The sequence below is a fragment of the Motacilla alba genome, chromosome 14 (genome assembly GCF_015832195.1).
Source record: "Motacilla alba alba isolate MOTALB_02 chromosome 14, Motacilla_alba_V1.0_pri, whole genome shotgun sequence".
In the NCBI taxonomy this organism is placed as follows: domain Eukaryota; kingdom Metazoa; phylum Chordata; class Aves; order Passeriformes; family Motacillidae; genus Motacilla; species Motacilla alba.
In genome coordinates, this window is record NC_052029.1 from 13381644 (window position 1) to 13404890 (window position 23247).

The window sequence follows — 23247 nt, forward strand, 5'->3', positions numbered from 1 at the left end:
AGACAGGCCATTTAATAGATTTTTGCTCTTATAAATCCAGCATCCTGCCACACAAATACACACCAAACCCCCCTGACTTTTAACTATAAATACATACCTTGGTATCCTTGGGTCGTGCCACGTGCTCACTCCAGTCTGTGTGTGCAAAAAATAAACCTGTCCCTGTACCGTTGTTCTTTGCTCTATAAAAATTGAAAGGAAAATTATTCTAAATTACAAATCTAAAAAAAAAAATTAAATACTTTAAAGACATTAGAATATTTTCCTCCTAGGAGAAAGTACTGGAGCCATCACACTGATCTCTTGCAGCATGGACTGTTTTATCCTTGACAAATTTACTCTGACTACACATTTCAACATTCTTTTGAAACTCACAGATCCATGCACCAGCATGTTTTAGTTTGTATTTTTAGTGTTAGATTTTGAGACAATCCAAACCCCCAAACTAGAATTCTCTACTAGATTTGGAGTGCCCTTTTCTGAGGTTTAAATTCTCCTTAATCCCATCCTCCCTAATCTTCCGTACTATTGGTTTCTTTGTTGCTTTTATATATTTTCCTGATCTTTTCTCAAATGTGGGCTCAAACCTACACAACATGCCAAGGGGGAAGGAAAAAATAGCATTACTGCTCTAGTTTAAAGAGCTCTTTCCATTCGTTCTCCCTAGATACACAGCCAAGATTAGCAGTGAATTTTCTGTAACAGCATCATACCACAACCTCATGTTTAATTTACCATCAACCCCTCAGTGTATCCTGGCGTAGCCAACTGCTAATTAGCCAATCTCAAACTCCCATCTGCACTTAGTTCCTTTTCCAAAACACAGAATGAGACGCACGTGGACGCTGCTTGTTCCAACAGGCAAAACCCCCCCGACGCATCAAAAGGCAAGAAAATGTCGGCGACGTCTTTGGACGAAGGAAACCCTTTTGTGGGACACTCACCGTAGCCTTCAGGTAGCTCAGGTGACTGGTGGCCGTGGGGCCTGTTCTGAGGTGTCTGTACATGAGCTCTGACCTCGGGGGTGCGCAGCCGCTGGGCCTGCAGCCTCTGGTCCTGGCTGGGGGACTCCAGGAAGCGGCAGCCGCCTCCTCCCGCCGCTCCCGTGCTGTCCGTGTACGGCGCCGGCTCCTCCATGAAGCAGCTCAGCGGCCGCCCCGGCCCCGAGTCTTCATAAACCGTTCTGAAAACGGGGAAACTTCGAGAGTTTCCATCACCAGAGAAGTGAATGCACAAATAACTGTTTCTCTCTCCCCACGACTTCAAGGACTGCAGCTTTTAGCCCAAGAGGTGCCATTTTATTAATGTTTTTATACCCGAATTTCTCAGCACTGCTAACAAAAAAAATCAAGTCTTACTGAGTTTAGCCTGATACACATTCCCAGAAAATACAGTAGTCACACTGATACTTGAATTTCTAATGTTAGTTACAGTCTTTCCACACACAGACCATATTTCTAATGAATTGTAAAGAAAACAATCCTTACCCTTCATTCTCCAAAAGCCCTCTGCAGTCTACTACAGAACCTCCCGTGCCTATTCTGTCCCGTGTCTGTAAACTGACTGAAAGAAGAAAACACAAACTCAGGTCAATAAAAGAAAAACTGCATTCTTAAAAACAGCAAAAAGCAAAAATAAAACCCCATTTATACAGGGAAAAACATTAAGGAAAGCTCTATCCTATGCACAAGAACACATCACTCACCAGAATTCCCTCCATTCTCTTAAAGCATTACTAGTTTTTTAAAAAGCAGAAGAGAAACTAGAGGGTCATCCCCTCAAAACTTAAGTTTATTTCTGTAAATATCAAACATGTCAAGTTCTACATCGGGGTTTCATGAGGACCCAGAAAGGGAAGCTGGAAAAAAATTGCTCACCACTAGATGTCATCTTAGGGTGAGAATTTGGAGTTTGCCAAATATATTTATATATCACTGAAAAGCTGGGGTTGGTTGCGGGCAGTAAAACATGGGGGAAATTTGCTGTAAAATGAGCACGACCCTGTTGAAATTTGGAAATGGCTTGCATGAGTCAAAGGTATCAAAGCAGCAACTTGTAAAATGTCTTTTAACTCCTCCAGATCCTTTTTTAACACCAAAGATTCCCTCTGCCTGTCACCTTGCCCAAATGCATCATTTCCCAGTGACATTCACCCTTCCAGAGATGCAGCAGAAGCCTTGCCAGATGCATTCCCTGTTTCTAATGCTGTTTCCCATCATCAACTGAGAGGAAACAAACTCCTGCACAGGAGTGTGATGAAAATTTTCAGGTTATGTAATTTAATCCCAGTAAAACAAGAAGAAACAGCACAGAAGCAGTGACTAGAGGAGTTTTTCCTGTGGATATTTACCAAGCAGATGGAATTTAGCTGGGATCATTCTTACCCACTATTTGGCCTCGGACAGCATCGGTGTCTGTGGGGTTGAGTTTGCATAGATCCAAACGCTGGTCTGCAAAGGAGAATTGGAGAAATCAACCCTGGGAAGGGCTGGGTGGGAACACTATTCACTACTCAGTACAAAGTATGGAGAGTTCTTGGTCACACCAGGGAGGAATTGCTCTTACATCCAGTATCTTTTAGCCTGCTGATGGCATTGGAGAGGAGTCGGACACACCCCAGGAAGCCAGCTCCCTGTTTCTTATGGATTTTTTTATGGTTCCATACACTGATGGTTATGGAATCTGTTTTCCCAACGTATCTAGAAAGATACATATGAAAAGAGTAATTTTAGAAATAATAACCTCTTTTTACTCCACAGAACTGATGCTGTAATTGGTACAAATTCTGACACATTTTAGTACATTGGTCATGCCTCTTTATTATAAGTACACAAGTGCTTATGCCCAAAATGCTGTTATTAATGAATTACTGCACAGTGATTTCACACAGCATGGGAAATTGATATTGCTGCAGCATGAATTTAACTACAGCCAGCCTCATTAAAAGCTAAACAACAAGTCGATTAACGTACAAAACTGCAGAATTTATGGTTCTAATAATTGGAAGAAAATAAATCATTCCAACAAGGACAATTTTCTGTAAAAGCTGGATGGCACTGCTCCAGGAGAGCTCACTAAGCCCTTGTGCTGTGTACCTGCCACACAAATATCTCCAAATTCAAACACCTAAAAGCAAAGTACCTCTCCTTTATCAACAAGGATTATCTTCTTGGAAAAAAATCAGTCCCTGAGAGGACAGGGTTAGATGGGATACTGGAAGAAATTCTTCCCTCTGAGGGTGCTGAGGCACTGGCACAGGTTGTCCAGAGAAGCTGTGGCTGCCCCATCCCTGGAAGAGCCCAAGGCCAGGCTGGGAGCAACCTGATCTAGTGGAAGGTGTCCCTGAACAGGATGATCTTTAGGGTCCCTTCTAACCAAGCTGTTCTGAGTTCCTATGAAATGTGACTCTTCTTGCTAACACAAAACAAAGTCGCAGTGCCAACGCTGCGCTATTTATTCACGAACACATCTCTGGAGTACTGGTTACTGGTGACCTTACAACCCACTCACAGATCGTAATGCTGGTTCCACTTGGGGTCCAAGGTGTTCTTCACAGTGTCAGTGGAATGGCACTGACCTGACCCATCCACAACTATTTTAGCAAATGGGTCAGGAAGTCCTGTGGAAAGGAAAAGGTGCTGTTAAACACAGTCCTTTGTTTTGCTGCTGCCAAGACCACGCCGTTAGAAGCTCCCCCCTTCAGAAAGGACAGCTGCCATTCTCCTAAAATTATTTTAGTAAATCCTGGGTTTGAGGATGCTCCTGGTACCCCCCCAGCACAGAGCTGTGAGCAGCAGCCTGCCTGTGGTTCCATCAGTCAGACTTCCAGCTGGAATTTGTGAGCCCTGAGTGTTCCCAAGCCTAAAGTGTACACAATCTACAACCCAGAGTAACATGTACTCCTGTAGTAACGCAGTGCACATGACACACACGGATGAGCCTCCACAGTAATGCACCATCTCCAAATAAATCTGATTAATCCACAGCAGAAAGTCACACAATCAGGACATACTTACTGAAGAAATCTTTCTTTGCGAGATTCTTGGCACATAATACTGCAAAACAAAAAAGCAGATAAAGAAATCTTAAAACTGTGAAAAAAAAGCTTTCTGGTAATCAAATCAGCTAAAATAATACCTGATCATAATTCATTAAGAAACACCTAAATATTAAATGTGAGCATTGTTTTCCTTATCTGGGATTGGAATATTTACATATAAATTTGGCTTTATATTTGCTGCTTTAATTCTATTGTTACAACACACAGAAGATTTAATGAACGTCCCTTTGCATTAAACCCTCCTAATTTTCTTTACTGCATGTTTCCACGAATACTAAATCAGATTTTTGTCGTTGTTTCAGAATCCATCCATTTTAGAACAAGGGCTAAACATTTTCTGAACAAAGAGCAGTTCTGGGATTCCTGGAAGAGACCTCTTCACTAAGTCCCACCAAATGCAGTGCACCCTCCTGCTCCCTGCACATAAAGTGTAGATACATGGTGAAACAAAGCATGGCAGGGATTCTGCAACAGCAGAAGCAATCTGTAAATGCACAAAGGTTTGGGGATAAGTATGACAGGGGCTCACTCAGGAGAAAAATAAATATACTGGAAAAAAAAACTGCATCAAGATGTTTTCCTTTGAAAGGGCCACAAATGAGACATCGTTTCCCTCTCTCCAATTCTTCTCACCAGCACAGCAATTTAAGAAAAAATTACATCAGGAAACTCACATCAATCTCCATTTCTACCAGGTCTATTACCAGTTACAAGTCTAATTTTGCTTTTCCATAAGGACTGCTCAGTAGGATCTCAGCAATCCAAGTTGTTTAGTATCCATTAAACTGTTCTAGCAGGCCAGGAAAAACAACTCCAGAGCCAAAGAGGAAAATACTGGAGCTCAACTTATCTCAAACTAAGATCCAAGAAAGGAAGGTAACTATAAAAGACCTAATTACTGCTGAGGGAGTCTCTTTCCCCAGTGGGAAAAAAAAATCTTTCAGCATGAGAATGAAGGCTCAGAAGATAATCAATGGCCAATTCCCCAGGTATGGACCATTTCCCCTTCTCATCTCCATCTCTCCTTCTTCCTGAATTACCCTCAGTCTCACTGTAATTCTATACTGGGGAAAGGGAAGGTGCAAAGGAACAAATACTTTATTTATTTATTTTTCTATACTTCTACTAGAATTCCACCCCTCGGCTCCAGAGAGACATTCCCTACGTAACACAGGCAGCAGAGAAAAAACTGCCTCACCTCACATGTCAAGCAAACAGACCACAGAAATCCACTATTTAACCCAGAAGCTCGTGGAAAAAAATACACAAATCCTCCCTCTTAGTAATAATTAAAGCAGCCACACCAGGAAAGTATTTTTAGAAGGGATTAAAAATTACTTATTTCTTACACTGGTAAACTATAATCAGAGAAAGCTTCTCTTGCATTTTTATTAAACGACTGACCAAAAAGAGACATGTGCCAGACTATGGCAATTCAGTTTGAAACAACACAGGGTTAGAGAATCACCATCCCCTGCCTGTGGAAGCACGACAGAGCAACCTTTAATTTCCTTTTCCTGTTGAGAGTGTTTCAAAGGAAAAACTACTCAAAAAAGAGAGACTAAGTACAAGCGAAATAAGAACTTTTGCATGCTAGTACCAGCCAAAAAGAATTCTGTGAGATTTTTAAAATCAACTCTACTTTGCCATCCTCAGTTTTAAGAATTATTTATTGAGCTGGAGAAGGATGACATCTGTAACTTTCTGCATATAGTTTGTCCATATAATTATTACCTTTATTCCATATTTCAGGTGTGCTTTCAAAACAGCAGCATAAATTTCTAAAGCTATTATTGAAGAATTAGATTTCTAAAGCTATTATTGAAGAATTAGATTTTTCATGTAACTCTTTTCCCTCTGCCCCAGCCTTTCAGTCTACAGTAGATGAGCACAGCTGCCAATTTTCCACTCACAGCCTGTGAAACCCTCAATTTTCAGTTGCAAAAATTATTACTCTTTCTTGTAAGAAAAATATTGGCACAAAAGCTAATAGCTGAAATAAACCTTTATGGAGCAATCTCCAGAATCAGGCTGCCCGAGATGGACCATTGGCTCTGTTCCACTATTTGCATGTTAAACCCACTAGAGCAAAAAAATATTTGCAAGAGCTGTATCACTTAAAAGCCACAGATTTCTAAATTCCAGTAAAAAAACAGGTGGCAAAGGTCAGCAACGGGAGACTTGGATGTGAAACCGTGCCAGCACAGAGCAGACAGCCCCTCCCTGCTGTGCAAAGCTGGGACTGGGCCACATTTCCTTCTTAAACACATCATCTCCAACAGGAGAGGACCTGATGGCTGCTACTTCAAGCCCCAAATTCATGGACTAGGGTAGATTTAGCTACAAAGGCTTAAAAAGTTACTAATTTTATTCCTAGTTAAGAGAGGGTTTAGGAGAATGAGACAGACCCTTAGCTCTGCCCAGGTCTTGCTCAAATCCCCTCTTTGCCCACTTCCCAAAGTGCTTTTTCTTTTAGTTTTTCTTTCTTTTAAACAAGAAAAGTTCTGGGCTTGTCAGCAGGAGCGATCTCCCTGCATTTGTTGCAACACTACAAAAGGTACTAATTCTCCTGACTTGGGTATTTACATTCTGCCTCCTCAAACTCAACCAACTTGTTTCAGCCTGACACAGGATTTGTTTATGCTCCGCTCCCAATTGTTGCACAGCTCTGAAAAACTTCTTTTTTTAATACAACAGATCCCAAACAACACCGAAACAATGTCTCTACATCTAGATTATAATATTTATAAAGGGATGGGAATGTTTTTTTAAGTACCTGACATTACTGAGATAATTTCAAAGGCCAAATTAGCCAGCTGGGTGAAGTGCTAGTGTGAAAGCATATTTGGCAGGAGGTGAAGAAAGGACGAGCCTCAGACAAAGTCAGTATTCACCCTGGGGATGTAACTTGAGTGAGCTGAGAGGTTCCTCTGCCAGGCCCGGGGTGTCCACCCTGCCTCCAAAGAGAAATGAATCATCTGCTGTGGTTCAGGAGGTGCTGCAGGAGCAGGACTGGTACAGTGAGGAGAGCACCGAGTGGCACCGGTGTCTGAACAACCCAGCTGAGAATTGCATCAGAAAGCTGCTAATGCACCCTGAGACACCATCCTGCAGCAAGAGCAGCACTTGCAGGGAGGCACAGAAAAACAGTCTGGGAGAGGAACCATTTCAAACATTCCCAAGTAAACAGAGCCTGCCTCTGCATCAGCACCAGATTTATTCCCATACACAACAGAATGTCTCAGTTTGGAAGGGACCCATCATGATCACAGAGTCCAACTCCCAACACACCCCATCCCGCTGCACACTGCTAAGATGTTACGAGTGTTTCCAGCTGCACAGCGTACAAAGGACACCGTTTCCCGGAGGCAAAAGGAAAGTAAATAATGCAAGTGATGAAAACAGTCCATAGGCCCAGCCTGTACCAATGCAAAACAGCAGGCAAATGTGCACCTGGGATTGCATTCATTCACACTTTGCAAGTTAAAGGTAGGAGCCTCCATGCTCAAATGAAGGACCTTTACATGTGGATATGATCTGAGCTAACCACGGCCTCAGTACCCGAGTTAATTCTGGAGACAAGACAAGGCAAACCAGCAGTATGTCCACATCTTCCTTAGGAAAGGTGGGGGGAGGTCACAGTGAACCAGGCTGGCAAGTACCACCTTCAGCCATCTCTGGCCTTCCCTTGGATATTTCAGGTTAATTATTTATGCTTGTACAAACAGGCAGCCAGATTCCAGGATATATTCGTTTTACTTTGTGACAGAAGATAAACACAGGCCAGCAGGCTGATGGCGTAGAAAGGACTTCACTCAATATTTCCTTCTGTATAGACCATCTTTAATCATAGAGATATGCAGCACAATCATTACAAGCACCACAGGCTGGTTGGTTTGTTCTAAGATAGAAGCAAAGAAGAACAATGAGCCTTTGGAATAGAAAGCAATAAAGATCTTGACATAAAATGAAACTAAAGTTACTGAACACAATTGGAAAACGAAAAAGGTTGCAAAGCGGGTCAAATTTGAGACATCCAAGTAATGGAAATATCTCTGCCAAGGCTTCAAAGCCTGTGTAGGTTTTGATTTGTGAACATGGTAGCCTGTGTCGGAGGTGCCCCAGCAGGACAGTCCCCTGTGTGTGCCAGCTCACAGCCTGGTTTCCACAGCAGAAATCCCATTCTGAAAAACAGTTTTGGGAAGGCTGCATGGCAAAAATGATGTACATGAAGTGGAAAAAAGCCTCCCCCAAAAAAGGAGAAAAAAGCAAACATCAGCTATTCACCACATGCTGCTCCAACACCCTAAAACTCATGGTTCACAATTAAAATCTTTGCTGAACCTCTTATGTGAAATCACGTCTCGTCCAAACAGCTCTGTGGATTTTGTGGAAAATACTCTGAATACCACAAGCCACCCCTTCTGAACTGCCCTGAGGAATGACTCTGCTTCCAGTTGTGTTCTCTGCACATAACCTTTAATGAGACTTCACTGCAGATAAGGTCTGCTTTTATTTCTACTATCAGACAACCCGTGAAGCTTTCACATGTCTGGTTTTTTTAAGGACGACAATCATTTATACGTGGTGGGGCACAAAAAATGGCTTTATGGGAAAGGAAAGATGGCCGAAGTGTGTAAAAATGCAGTTCTCTATGGCTAGCCACATCACTGCACTGAAATACACCACTTTACTCACAAATTGCACTTTAAATTGTCACCACAAAAGCCAAGGTTTCTATTCTAGTCTTTTTTTTGTTTGCTTTAGGAATACTTTTGGTCTTTCTCTTTGTCTGCTCGAGACTGAAATGCATAAATCCAGACTGCTTTAACTTCCCAGTAACCGAACCCGAACCGCTGCAGCGCCGGCGAGCACGAAGAGATAAACAAACCCACAGCCTTCCTTACATTTGCCAAATAAGCCAATTAGCTGTATGGAACTAATTTCATCCTGACATGCACCCTGAGTGGCCTTCAGTAACGATCTCAGCACTGTGGTGCCAATGAGATTTGCAATCCGAGACTCACACCAACCAAAAACCCCCGAGACCCCTCCGACTTCAGGCCCTGCATTCATGCCCTGACACTGGAAGGCTCTGCCTGAACTCATGCTAAACCAGACCCTGACTACCAGATTAAAGCAAGGCTTCATTATAAAACCCTCAATTCTCAAAGAGTCGCTGGAGTTGATACACGAACTCTTTTTGTGGCCCTTTTGTGTAGGCTGCAGTAAAAATCAAAGCCTCTTTTCAAGGCATGATCTCCTCGTGGGTTGGAACTTGGCTTCGTGTAGCCAGTTGCAAACACTAGACAACTTTGAAGAGATCTTCAAAAAACCACACACCCAGAAAAAGCCATTTTTATTAGTCCATTAACATGTCATTAAAGTATCTACTTAGTCAGGAATCAAAATTCCATCCTACCTAAGCAGAAACCAGTCACGAATGAGAGGCACTTCTCCTACTACAAAAAAAAAACCAAAACCAAACAAGTTGACAAAACACTGGAACTTCATCTCTGCTCCTAAGAATTACTCAAACTGAAAAATTCTCCAACAATAAGTCTGCACATACAACCAGCAAGGGCTGACTTAGCCCTCAATAATATAAATCATTGGAAAACCCAGCACAGGGCTATTGGAAGAACAAGACTCATTAAATTCCCTTTTAACTGAGACTGTGTGCAGCACAAGACCAGTAAAGCAAGTTTAAAAATTAACTGACTGAGATGTAAAACTGGAGAAACACTGAAGAGTTATGGAATCAGCTGAAGAACTTTGCAGGGATAAAAAAGGGAGATCAATAGGAAGCTGAATTAATGTTGATGTACAGGATCTGAGAAAGGCACACAAATCAGAAGTGGGAATAAGCTTATCAATTATTCCTCATACCAACTTTTCTCTCTCTTCCTCCCCCTTGCTCACCCTAACAAATACCTGAGATAAAGGTTACCTCTCAGATTAAATCTTTCATTAAATCCCAGCTATTGCCTCCGTTTTCTTATGACTTTGCAATGCCTCCCTCTAATCCAGGCCAAGAGCATTGTCATACTCTCCACAGAGCTGCCCATTTCCTAGACAGACATAAACCCCAAATATCCCTGAATGCATGAGTCTTACAGACACACCCTCAGCTCTGAAAGCAGAACCTGCCCATGGGGTTTATCTGGTCCATGTGCCACTCAAATTGTACTTCCATGAGTGCTTTTTCTTTTAAATTTTATTTTTTAGGCAAACCTTTTGTAGACTGCTGTTTCGTCAGCTAATTGTTCTTGGCGCTGCAGTGTTTGCTCAGATGTAGGAAATACAGCCAGAGATGCTGGGGCAAGAGTGAGACCCTAAATGGTGACACCTCCCTTGTCACCAAGATGTCCTTGCAGCTCTGCCTTCCCTCACATCCTTCCCACTTTCTCTTTACTGTCTCCAAACACGTCCAAAGCACACCCAGTTTCTGTGAGAACTGGAATTTAAGAGCTAAGTCAGTTATTACCATCACCATTTTACAGCCATTCCCAAGAACAGCCCATCATTTACACAGCTTTAGCAGGAAATACCTTAACAGAACATAATGCAATTTATACCCACGGTATGATTTCTAAAACTCAGGCATCCACCCCCACCAACAATTCTGCCAGGACCACAGCCAAGTGGGACAATAATTTTGTAAGGAGAGATTTCCCAAATTCAGACAAGATTCCACAAAGTCTCCTGATTCCCTGAAAACAAAGGATACACTCAGGCTTCAGCTACAGCATCAACTTCTGTATAGTATACACTAGTAAGATACAGGAATATCTGTAAAAGCCTCAAAATTGCTGTTAAAATCACACATATGCTGTTCTCAGGGCAAATACAACTTCTTAGCTGAGAGCTAAACGAAACAATTTCAATGGAAAAAAATCCTGCTGGAAATACAAAATGGACTTTTCATTTACTCCACACTTCACTGTGCAAGTTACAGTTACTGGGATCAACACAGCTCTGGAATTCTTCCTTTATTCAATCTTTTGCATCTCCAACCACGTGCACTTGCATTGAATAATTCATATTTCCAAGCAAGTGGTGTCTATCCAGACAGACTTATCTGCACGCCTTGCACATTCTTCTTGTGCTCACACTTTGGATCAGACACATTGTGAGCTGTGCAACATCATCACCAAAATGAAGCTAAAAACACACCAGGAAACTATGTGGCTCGATTCCCTTAAATTGCATTAAAACTAAGGAATAAATCCATGCTGAAATCTCAATACTTTGCTTTTACAGTTACCCAAGCACCGCAAAAGCATCTGGAAAAAAATTCCTAAAGCATGAAAAACATGTTCCTCCACCCACATGCACTCATAACTCAGATTCCAAACTGAATTTTACTAAGATGGCCAAAAATATTTTGTACTTTCAACACCAAGGAGGTTTCAAAGCATCTTTTTTAAATCCCTAAAAACATCAGCACCTAACAGGACCCTGTTCTCATCCCAACAGGTCCCAGGCAGAGCTGGGGATTGAACCCAGCTCAAACCCAGCCCTAATTCCAGAGTCCCAGAAACAAAAAAGGTCCTTTCTAGAAATCCTATCCAAATGTTCAGATTTATGAATTTGTTTCTCTGGAAAATGTGAGGTGAACAACATTAAATTAAAAATCAAATACAGAAAAGAAACCCTGAATGCTTTAGATATTGCTGAGGCATAAATGAGGTATGAAATAGCTGACACTCCTGCAGAGGAGAACAGTGCCTGTGCTCAGTCAGCATTTCAGGGAGGTGTGTTTCATTTAAGGTGTCTCTGATCTTTACTTTCAGAAGTTCAAGGTATAAAGCCTTGAACACCTTATTTTCATTACCAAAAGGAAGCCTAGAAGGACTCTCCTGTGCAGCTGATCATTTGCTTACTAATTCAGTACATAAAAGGCTTTTGCAATAAATATTATGTTCACTATAAAACACAGAAATTTAGATTCTCCTTCTTCCCAGATACTCCGGGGCTACCCAGACCACTACTACCACTGCGTGTTTTACAAGCAGGTTGTGAGATTCAAGTTGCAGGTATGTTTCTGTACTAACAGCAGCTTTTTTCCCCCACAAAACACCACCCAATTAATGGACTTCGAGCTTTTACAAGCCATTCATTTCCCAATTCCGTGAGGAAAACCTGCACAACTGCTCTCTGCTGCTTAATAAAGGGGGAGAAAGTGAAGAACAAGAGACCAAAACCAGAAGCAACACATTTGCGGGTACTTAACTGGGCACTACAACAGAATGCACAAGGACTCACACCAATTAAACCAGAGCCAGCCTTGGGGTCCTGTCCAGGAGCAAAACACTCGAAATGTCAGGAACACAACGCACAACTTTTGTGCCTTCTAAGCCAGTACTATCTCAATATATAAATATTGCCTTGCCTCAGAATAGCGCTTGTTATGCAGAGAGCAGAAAGGAGTCTGACCTGCTGCTGCAGAGCACGTGAAACCTGTGAAAGAAGAAACCTTGGTACAGAAAATCTTGGCAAAGTTTGAGTAGATACAGCCAGGCAACAGTTCAATAGAAACACTGAATTTTTGTCAAACAGCAAAAGGTCTACAATTTCCAAGCTAAAACGAAGCAGATTTCTCAGTTTAAAACTAAAACAGATGTTTTGTATCTCCAAAGAGTGGCTGGTATTTACATTCCTTCACATACAGGTAGTGTCAGTATTCCATCAAAGCAATTTGAATGCTAAGCACTATTGTAAAGGAGGAAAAAATGTAATTTAACACATTCTCAATCTCAATTTAAAACTGAGATTTGTTTTTCCAGACAAAACCAGTATTTGACTTCTTTGGTATCTTACTGCAATTAAATAAGGTATAAAATCAACTTTACAGGAACAAAAGTTTCCACTTGGGGTATATAATAAACAGTACAAAATTAATGTCTGGTTTTCATCGAGTGCTAAGTAGATTGCTCAAAAGCAAGAACATTGTTATTCAAAAAATTGATGGTGTCATGTGTAAGTTGTAAACTATGTAAACTATTAGTTCATCCCGTGGGGCTTAAATGTATCAGTAAAAGAGCTGCAGTTAAACAATCCACATGGAACGTTGCCTCAGTGCTCAATATGCAGCTTTGGCTCTGGACTGCTCAACTCACTGTTAAACTGAAGCTTCCTTGTGAACCAAGAGCAGGAAGCTGGCAAAAGAATCACTTCAGTGCCCCAGGAAACTGCTGATGTTGAGATTAACTTCCAGCAAAATGAAGGGGGGGGAAAAATCCCTGTTTTAAAAACATTGAAAATAAAAACCAACCAATTTTGCCAGAGTAATTTTTGGAAGGTCATAAATGAAAGTATAAAAACACTGATGACCACTGTGGTCACAATGTTCAAGAATCCACATTTCTTCATTCATATGGAAACAGTGAATGAAGAATTTTCAATACAGAAATTCCACAGGAAAATTTGGCTTACAGGCTACTATGTACATAGAAAGAAGAAACCTCAGAACAATGCACGGGGCCTTATTGCAGTATAACCAGGACTCATTTTGAATTTCTTTAATAACTGGAAATCTTGTGACTAGCAGTTGCTCAAAATCTATTGCAAAGAGTAACACTTACCAAGCACCTCTTCTGGCACTACTAACTTCAGTGACTGCTACCAGCAGAAATTTCAGCAGGTACTGGATGACTTTTCAAGAGGCACAGTCAATACCCCATTTTTTTTTTCCAAGTAAATGAAAAGCATTCTTTCTTTCAAGTAAGGCATCAGAAGCGTATCACTGCTTTACCACCACATACCTCAGGTTAGCAAATGCCTCAGAAACTTTCCCTGATTTCCAGCACATCTCGCTGTTTTCCAGGCTTGGATTTTAACTGAGGTATGCCGAGTGCTTTTTGGCATGTTTGGATAGAAACATAAAAAGCCTCAAGTCTTGTCATGTAAAGCTTTTCAAAGCCACGGGCCTTGCTGCCAAAGAAACTTTTTCATGCTCTTACAGCTTTTGCCTTCCTTATTCTCAGACCTGCTGCTTGCTTTGTGGTCAGATGGTAACAAACACATGAGCTGGAGCAGCCCTGTCTGGCCTGACCCCGAGTGAGCTCTGACTTAAAAATCAGGGCAGTGAAAGTCCATATTCAGGGAAGAGTTAAGGGAGCACAAAAGCCCAGAGCCATGAGTTCATTTTGTTCTAGGCTACTTAGAGTGGCCAGCCAAAAACTGAACCAGCTGGAATCCATTCCCAAGTACTTCTTTCTTCCCAGAGCTCCCTGGGCTGTCGTTATCAACCTGAGGATAACAAACATATGGATCATCAAGATGGAGTTGGTGCTGGAAAGAAGTGGCAGAGCCTAATGGCCCATAATAAATGAAGTCTTGATCCTAACTTGGATCCTAGTACTGAGGTATAAATGCCTTTAATGTCTTAGGGGGAAAGCTGCCCACACTAGATGGAATTAAACATTCCACTGACTTCTCTTCTTGATGGTTTCCTTGTTACCAGCTCTTGCACACATCTATTTTTGTCTTCATTACCATTCCATATTCAAATTATATCTATCGGATTCGAGACGATTCAAGAGGCATGTGCAAAAAAAGAAGGGAAAAAATGACACCCTGACCATCCAGGTAAAATTTAAAAAAATAATTCAGGCTGATTAAATGCTGAGCTACAAAATGGAACAATTGCTTTAATTTCCTATACAAAAGCTAAAATAAAGGTAGCAAGTTTAAAAACAGGAAGAGAGAAGAAAAATTGTGTTCACCCAAATTAAATTCTTGGCATCCTTTCTCATTTTGAATCAGGTACATTAGCTGCTTTAAAATATTGTTTTTAACTCCTGGAAATTTTTCAATCTCCAGTAGCTTGTTTTGTGATTATTCTGCCCGTTATAATCCCTTCCAACATCCGCCCAAGAGGCTACAAATCGCTCTCCACTGTCTTTCTGTCTATTTTTTCATTCGTTCAGAGAACTCAGCTCAAACTCTCCTTGTTTACAAATGAGAAACCCAAGGCAGCCCCAAACACCCGTGTTTGTGGAGGGCACTGATGCTAAAAGGTGAGCAGCCACCTGGACACCTGCCAGGGAATCAGCTCGTCTGGGCTTATTAGCCTGGGCCTTGTGCCAGCCCTGCTGAGCCTGGGGAGGGACGTGGGCAGGTGACAGTGGTGGCAGCGGGGAAGGAGGGGGACTGCAAGTGGTTGTGCAGGAATAAGGAAGCTGTGGCAGAGGCGAAGGAGAACGGGACAGAAACGAGGCTGGTTCCAAAAAAAGACTGCAATTACAGAGGTATTAATAGCTTTGTGAAGGCAAATTTTTATCATTCATTCATTCATTCACCTACTTTTGTTCTTTTATTAACCCCAGGACTGAAAATTATTGTTTTCTTCTACAGGACAATTGTCCAGCTGTCGCAGGGAAAACATCCCTAAGCAACAAACTTTCCAAGGAATTCGTATGAAAGCTTTTACACAGAGGAAGAAAATCTGATTTAATAACTAGTTCCATTTAAAAACTATAATGAGAGAATGATGTGTAAGAGACTTTTTTTGGTGCTGCCATTGTTACAGGATAAGTCTTGTCTACATGAAGCACGTAGACACACTCCTTCCAATCAACCTAATCACCTATTAGTCACACAAGTGGTAAATCCCTAAAAGCACTTTGGCCCGGGCCATGCAGGCTGGATGAAGTGAGTTACATCAGTTCTCATCTGATTTCCTGGCAATGAGCTGCACGTGGCTGCTGCTGTGCCCGAGGCAATGTGGGTCAATCCCTGTGTGTCCCGGTGCTGAATGTGCACGCTCTCGAGGGACACACAGCTCTGTGACTCAGGAGCACCGGGCTGGCAGGAAGGAATTAGTGATGCTCCGTGCTGGGGAGCTCACACAGCACTGCCCATCCTCTGGAATGGGATCTCAGAGCACTCCAGAACTCCCTCAGCCCAAAATGTTCAAATGACAGAGAAGGCTGTCAGGCACATGGCACGACAGCAGCCACTAAAAGGAAGCTACTTCCTTCAGAAGTGATTCATCACCCGTGGTGTTTGGTGTCAACACCCAGATGTCACAGCCCTGTGTCTCAGCTGAGCAGCAGTGAGATGGACAATCCAACACTGGGCTGCTTTGGAGCTGGGCTTGGAGCAGGATTCCTCCCACAGCATGTCCTGGCTGGATGTGGTTAAGCAATAACCTCATGGCAGCACCCCCTTCTTCCAAACCTGATCTCCAATTAGTACCAAAGTTCAGCAGGTCCCTGTTATAGCCGTGTTATCCCTCTCTTGCACAAGCAAAGCCACCCTCTTCACTTTAGGTATTTTAAGCAAAATGTCTCATTCTTGCATGACCTAAGGGAGGCACAAAACTAGGAGCTGAATGGCACCAAACAGGACTCTGTGAAAAGAAGGCTTTTATTCCAAATAAAGCTGTATCAGCCTGTGTTATTCCCTTGTTCTAATCATATAGGCCAGCATCTATTTAAACTGCCAAGCTAATGACTTCAAATTTGATCAATAGTCTCTGTTTATTCAGCCAAGTGCTACTGACAGTCACCAGGGATGAACAACAAAACAAACACAGTGGTCAGAGCCAATCCCTGGTTGAGCAAGAAAATCCAATCCGTGGTGGCAAATACCCTTCGATTGGATGGGGAGCTGGGGAGGGAGGCCTGTTGCCCACGGCCACAAACACAACCCCTCTCCTCTGTGCCCACAAACATTTATCCCCATGATTCTGCTAACAGCCAGCTTGCGAGCTACCTGAACTCAAGCAGAATTAACACCAGAGTGGCTCCAACTCTTATCGTGTGCCACTGTAGCTACGCTAAAATATTTCCATTTGTTGTCAGATTAAGCACGGGGGGACACGACAACAATAAGAGGATTCACCAAGCCTTTGGACCATAGGCAGTGACTTCCCTCGTTGTCACCTTATCCACAACAGAAGGAAATTTCCTTTGGAGAAGCTTCAAGAAAGACTGGAATCATCTTCTTGAAAGCAGGACAAAAAAGTCCCTGACTGAATCTTCAGCCAAAGGATGCTAGGAATGTTTTAGTTACAGACTGGCTGCAGAGAGCAAAATAAAAATAGAGTTTAGAATGAAAACAGATAAGTAGAGCATGCGTAGCATTCTAGCACAGATTTTTCTTTCAAAATAAATAAACATTTTCATTGCAAAATCAGTTTCCCAACAGTGGCTTAACAACAATATATGTGGACCTTCCTCCCACTGGCAATTTTTTATTAACAACTTGCAAGCTCCTCAGTAAAGAAACCTCTCTTTCAAATCCCAAGTGAATCTGCAGTCACAAAGACTGGGATCTGGGTGAAAACGTTTTAGTGCATTATTCTGACCAGGATGTTCGGTCACAATTTTTTCAACATTATACATTCATCACTTTGCCTGTCAACAGCACCTGTTTGCCATTTTCCTTGTACAAAATGTCAGTGTCCATTACATCAATAAATTACAATCCCACCACTGCTCTGAGATACCTTGATCAAAGGTATTACATAAATTAACTGGAGCTTGAAGGAAAAAATACAATACCTCTTCCTATACAACCTTAATGCATATTCAGACACAGGATTTCATACAAGTGACACCACTTGGTTGCAGGACCCAGCAAAAAAAATATGAAGAAAGTTCTCTTGAACAAAATGTTCTTTATCAAACTACTATAATAGCACATCCAAAGCCCAGAACTTAATATCTAAAAAACCCAGTACATGAGGATAGCTGGTTCACTGAAAGCCTAAGACGTTTGCTTTCCAGTTTAAATTGATTAAATAGATTGAATACATTACATTTCGCATGGATGGTTAACAGTGCTAATATTCCAGACAAAATGAAATGCTGTATGAGGAAAATTCTCACTAGGGCTACCTCCCCCTGGATATATTCCTTGCTCTCACAGTAATTTAGTATAACGGAGCCCTAACAATTTCACTGAACAGGATTACAAAAACAGCTCTTCACAGTTCATGGCACAGAAGCTCCCAGAAATATCTATTTCTTCACTACCTTCTCCACACAGGGAATGCACTTCAAAAACAGGCTGACACTTGCTTTGTGGGAATCATAAAATAACATAATGTTGGTTGCTTTGTTTTTATGAAGAAGGTGCTTCTTGTTTATCAAACAGTCGAGATATTAAAAACCAGGCTTTTATTTGCATTCCTATCACAGAGGGCTCGCACACCTCGGAATCAGATATTGTCCAGGCACTGAATGACAAACTACTGATAAACCCAAAAGAGAGCAAATTTTAATAAAAAATTTCCACGAGAGAAAAACCTTTAAACACCATTTCACTCCTTACTCCAATAAGCTGTGTGGCACTAATTTGAAGCGATAGTGCTGTTCTTTTAATTAAAAAATGCCAGTAGGAGGTTGATGCAGTGGCTGGTGCTGGAAGCGACGTGCTCGCAGGGCGCAGCTGAAGCTTTGTGTGAGGAATTAAGGCACAGCTTCAGCTGGGTGAAAAGGCAAAACAAAACCCCTAAATCCAAACAAACATATAGGGAGTGTTTTTACAGGTGCTTGATCAAGTCATGTGGATGTTTGTCTCAGAGAATGTTAAATTCTGGGGGGGGGGAAAAAAAGCCAACAAAACCCCCAAACTCTCACTATAGTTCATGAATCTTGGTTTACCTAGAGGTGTGTGGGACTTGATTCAAGTATGTCCCTCCCCTTCCTACCTCAGAGCTCCTCTCTCACTTTCCCAGGTTGCTCCTTCCACATCTCCTGTGCACAGGGCTGTGACCAGGACCACTCTGCTAGACCACGGGAGGGTGGATTTGCTCTCCCAAGCTCCTCATCTCCACGAGCCTTGAGCCCTGGTCTGCTTAATGGCTCTGCCTTTATCAAATTTGACTGAAGCCAGATGAAAAGCCAAAAATTAGTTAGAGGAGAATGACAGGTGAGATCCCTTTTCAGCCTGGTAATTTTTCAGTCTGGAAAAAAAGATTAAGCTTGTCCTGTAAGTTTATCCATCAGGCTGATGGTCAAATAAGGCAGCACTTTGTCCTGAAAAGTGTAGACAGCTTCCACATTCCAGGTTTCACTGCTGATTTGTGAAACACCAAAAGGCTAAAAAACTGATTAATCTACAAGAAATCCTCGCAGAAATATTTGCTGGATCATTTCCCCCTCGGTCTTGCAATATCTTAATTCCAAGAGCCCAGAAGAGGCCAGCAACCACATCCAGGGCATAAAAAGAGCTCTACACTGGCATCTGGGAGCACGACAATCCTTAAAACCAGTGGCTGCTCCTCCTCATACAGCCTCCCTGGGGAAGGAACATCCCAGAAACAAGCAGGACATTTTGCCTTTACTTGGCATACAGAGCAGCAAAGAGAAGTCAGTTTATCCATAAGCTTCTGGTATATTTACTCACCACTCCTACAATGACTATTTCAATCACGTTTACACTACCAGCATCATCTCAAACATCACAGATAAATCTGTTTTCTTCGGCTGTTTCAAAGTCTGTTTTCTCTCTGCACACTTGCAGGATTTACATCCTAAGGCAATGAGGAAAAAAACCTGTTACTACTTTCCAACTGGGCTTTATTTTCTTTCCCCCCCACCCCTTTCTATCAAAAATAGCTCTCATCTACGTTCTAGTTCAATTTGGAAGTAGCACATGCAGACTTGATAAGCATCCTGCAAAGGAAATGCCTTGAATTGCAGACTACTTACAACATATTTTCCCAAGCAACTTTTTATAAATCCCATTTGATGGCTGGTTTGCTAATTTCTATTGAAGCTTATCAAAACATTATTTGTAACAAGTCAAATTACTTCTATGATTGCACAAATAAAAAAAAAAAATTACAAAAGAAATGACTGTGACTAGAAGTCCAAGCCAAGCTGCTGGGTTATACTGAAGTGTTACTTATCCTGTTACCAGACAGACCTGGAACTCCAAGGAGGTATTGAATTTTAAACTGAAGAACACAACACAGAAAAGCACCCATGTACACGTTTCTTCTGTTTGCCAAAGTCTCCTTCTAGAGGTGGTGACAGCACAATTATTGGAGCTGATTTCATCACCCTCAGCAGATCCAGGGGCTGCAGACCAGTGTTGGGCTGTCCGGCTGTCTCACACAGAGCTCAATAAATGAGCACAGACACATTAATTAATAAATCTTGAAAGAAGTCTATTAACATTAAATTCCCTAAAATTTTTGGAAAGAAGGAATAAAGACGTAGGTGTTCCCATTATGGCACATTAGCTGTACACACAGCATCCTCTTTTTAGCTAATTATTGCCCAATATGCAGAAGTCACTCTTATAAAGAGCCAGACAGTCATTCCTACACCCTGGGCTTTTCCAGAGGTAAATTTAATGTTGGATTATTGAATGAATGACAGGATCTCTGAGAAAAGATGCAGAGATTTAAATCTGAGCGTGGTTACATCACAGAACTTGGTTATATCACACACTTACCAAGTTGTATAAAGTCATTAAAGCCTGAGTTCAGCACTGAAGCCCTTCTCTAACTCCAGAACATTCAGAGGCTGATGGACCATGCTGAGTTTCACAGCTGAACAACTCTCTGGCACCTTCTGCCTCCCCTAACTTCACTTCTGCCTTTTAACCTCATCTCACCTTATTTCACCCCTCATCTGCGCAAGGGGGACCTCAGCAGAAGTATTTTCACTGTGGTTAAAAACGATTTCAGGGGTGGGTTAAAGGCATCAGCCGATCACAGCACCAAAACGCTTTACGTGAGGGATAGCTGGGAGATGAAAAGTGAGATACACAGCAATTCCCTGCCAATTCCAAAACCCACAACATTTCAGGCATTTTTTTTTTCACTAAGCCATTTCTGCTCTCTCTGATCTGCTCAGCAGGGTATTTACAGACGCATGAGATATGAACGTGCCCACTGCAGCACTTAATGTGGCCATTACCTGTCTGCAGATGTTTTTAAGAAAGAGATATGAGAGACACTGCTCGGAATTCCTCGGAATATAAAGCACTGAAGTAAGCATCACTTCAAGAGCCCAGAAAATTCACCCAATTTCTCTTTCAAAGGCTGACATCAGACCTTTAGCTTACACTCCCCCACTCAACTGCAAACCCAAAGTTTCCCAAATGTAATGGATTCTCTCCCCATTAACACTAAAGGAACAACAAAGAGGTATCTGCTAATTGGACTTACACTTGTAAAATACGATATTTTAATTCTGAATTAAAGTGAAGTTCCCACATGCTTGTAAAAATGCCTGCACATGGGAAAGGAACCAAAACACATCAGCTACAAAGAACACAGATTCCCTGGGAAATGCATCAATCACTGCAAGTCTGAATCAAATTGAAATCCTTCATTTTTCTAAATTCTGCACTTGTGTAGTCAAAAAAAAACTCGTTAAAGCAACAGTACAATCCATATACTCATTCATTTTCAGTCTGGAGTTTTGGTGGGTTTTTTGTTTTCCTTTTGCTCTCCAGGAAAACAGAGCACATGTATTTCTAAAGATGTTTCCTTTGCAATAAACTTTTCAGGTCATACATCCCATGTACTAAAGAACACAAGAAAGACTAAACACCTAAAGAACGTGAAAACACTGACCACAGGATTGAGTTTTCTGCTGCAATGTCCGGCTGGCTTTGGGGGTGCGGCACAGCCCAAATCTGCCATGTGAAGAAGAAAGGTCAGGGCCATGAAAAAAGAAAGTCTGGACTGATGTGAGGAGTTGCCAAAATAAATAAATAATTTTCCAGTATAAATAAGAAAGGCAACCATCTTCAGTGTTTTAACCTTTATTTTCAAGAGAAAAATACAAGGGGAGCTTTTAATATTGTCCTAGAAACATCAGGAAGACAAATTAGAAGCCTAGAATTTAACACATGCAAATTTAATTTGCTAGTTTGTGATGAAAATAAGATGTGGAAACTTTAAATTGATGAATACATGACCAGTTTTAGTCTAATTATTAGAGGAAATAAAAAGGAAGACAAAACTGTAAACATATTAAAAGGTCAACGAAAATGCTATTTTTCCTAATCCACTCACCCAAAAATGCCATTTACTCCAAATAATGAAATGTATCTACAAAGATCTCATCAACTTGAGGAAAAAAAGATTGAATCCTACCAAAAATATTTCTTTTCCTGCTACTGGTTACCTATGAAAGCAAAAACTCCTGCCAGAGGAGGATAATAGCAAGTTACCTAAGAAAGAAAACAAAAGAAATTTCATTTTCTTCAGCAGACCTTCTTCGTAATGAGTTGGGAAAGAAGCATCCACCATTCAAAAGAAGCCAGCCATGGGTAAAACTGCACACGAGTGAGGACATTGAGGGACACTCAGCAGCCCTGGAGTACAACAGGCAGTGGTCAATAACCCTTGAAGTCAATGTGTGGTTTAACACTGCCCTTGGCTCCCACACTGCTCTACAGCCTCAGGAACCAGGCCCCCAAGTGTACAATGGGCAGCTGGTACAAAGCCCAGCTCCACAGGATTTTCCATCATTTCTTCCAGTTTAGGATTATGAGCTTAACCCCTTTGAACTGCTCCATCTCACACGGGCCGAGGCAGGCCCGGCGCTCACCGCTCCAAGGACAACTCCCTCCAGCTGTGGCGAGGTGAGCACAGCTGGAACAGCTGCCTGCAGCACGGAGAGCTCACTGCAGGGATTGTGCATTATTTTTCCATTACTCCCAAACAAGAATGGATTGTTTTACCCACAAACAAACCTTCCATTTAAATACTTTCTGTTAAATTGTATTAGCATGCAGAATAGTGCCTATATCCTCCAAAAAAAACCACCAGGGAAGAGGATTTTTTCCGGGGGAGGGGAAGATGAGTAAAGCAGGCTCTGCCAGCTTTATCTGTCTATGCTGGGAATTGGGTAGCCTTGGGGACTTTTGCCTGCTGTGCTTAGTGTCCCTGACAACAAGCCAGTTTGAATTTTGGCCTTTAACTTGACAAAAATGACTTACTGAAGAGGAAGGCATCAAGCTATTACAGCCCTGTGGAGAGATTCTTTCTGAAACAGCATGGATGCTTACTCTGCCAATTCAACTAGAGCATCATCAGATTCATCATCCTACACCCCCAAATATTCACCATGTAGCTGCCAGTTCATAAGAGAGTATGACAAAGAAAAAAGTTCCATCATTTCTATGTTCTCCAATTATATTTTATGACTTTCCCAGACATGGAAAACTGTAAAATATCCCCAGGGATCCCCTCTGACAAATTACTG

At 41.8% G+C, this 23247-nt stretch overlaps 1 protein-coding gene across 4 annotated transcripts in view; it reads right to left on the reverse strand.

Moving 5' to 3' along the window:
• The window catches only part of SMURF1 (SMAD specific E3 ubiquitin protein ligase 1), a 45630-nt gene that overhangs the window by 15460 nt on the left and 6923 nt on the right, over positions 1 to 23247 (reverse strand). For 2 of the 4 annotated variants that reach the window (XM_038151051.1, XM_038151050.1), the window contains exons 2-8: positions 4017 to 4055; positions 3511 to 3619; positions 2566 to 2699; positions 2385 to 2450; positions 1488 to 1563; positions 945 to 1183; positions 98 to 182 (exon numbers count right to left, since the gene is read on the reverse strand). In XM_038151051.1, the coding sequence (XP_038006979.1) occupies positions 98 to 182; positions 945 to 1183; positions 1488 to 1563; positions 2385 to 2450; positions 2566 to 2699; positions 3511 to 3619; positions 4017 to 4055 (748 nt within the window). Of the gene's footprint in view, positions 1 to 97; positions 183 to 944; positions 1199 to 1487; positions 1564 to 2384; positions 2451 to 2565; positions 2700 to 3510; positions 3620 to 4016; positions 4056 to 23247 lie in introns of all 4 variants that reach the window. The other 2 variants (XM_038151049.1, XM_038151048.1) reach the window with 1 other exon arrangement.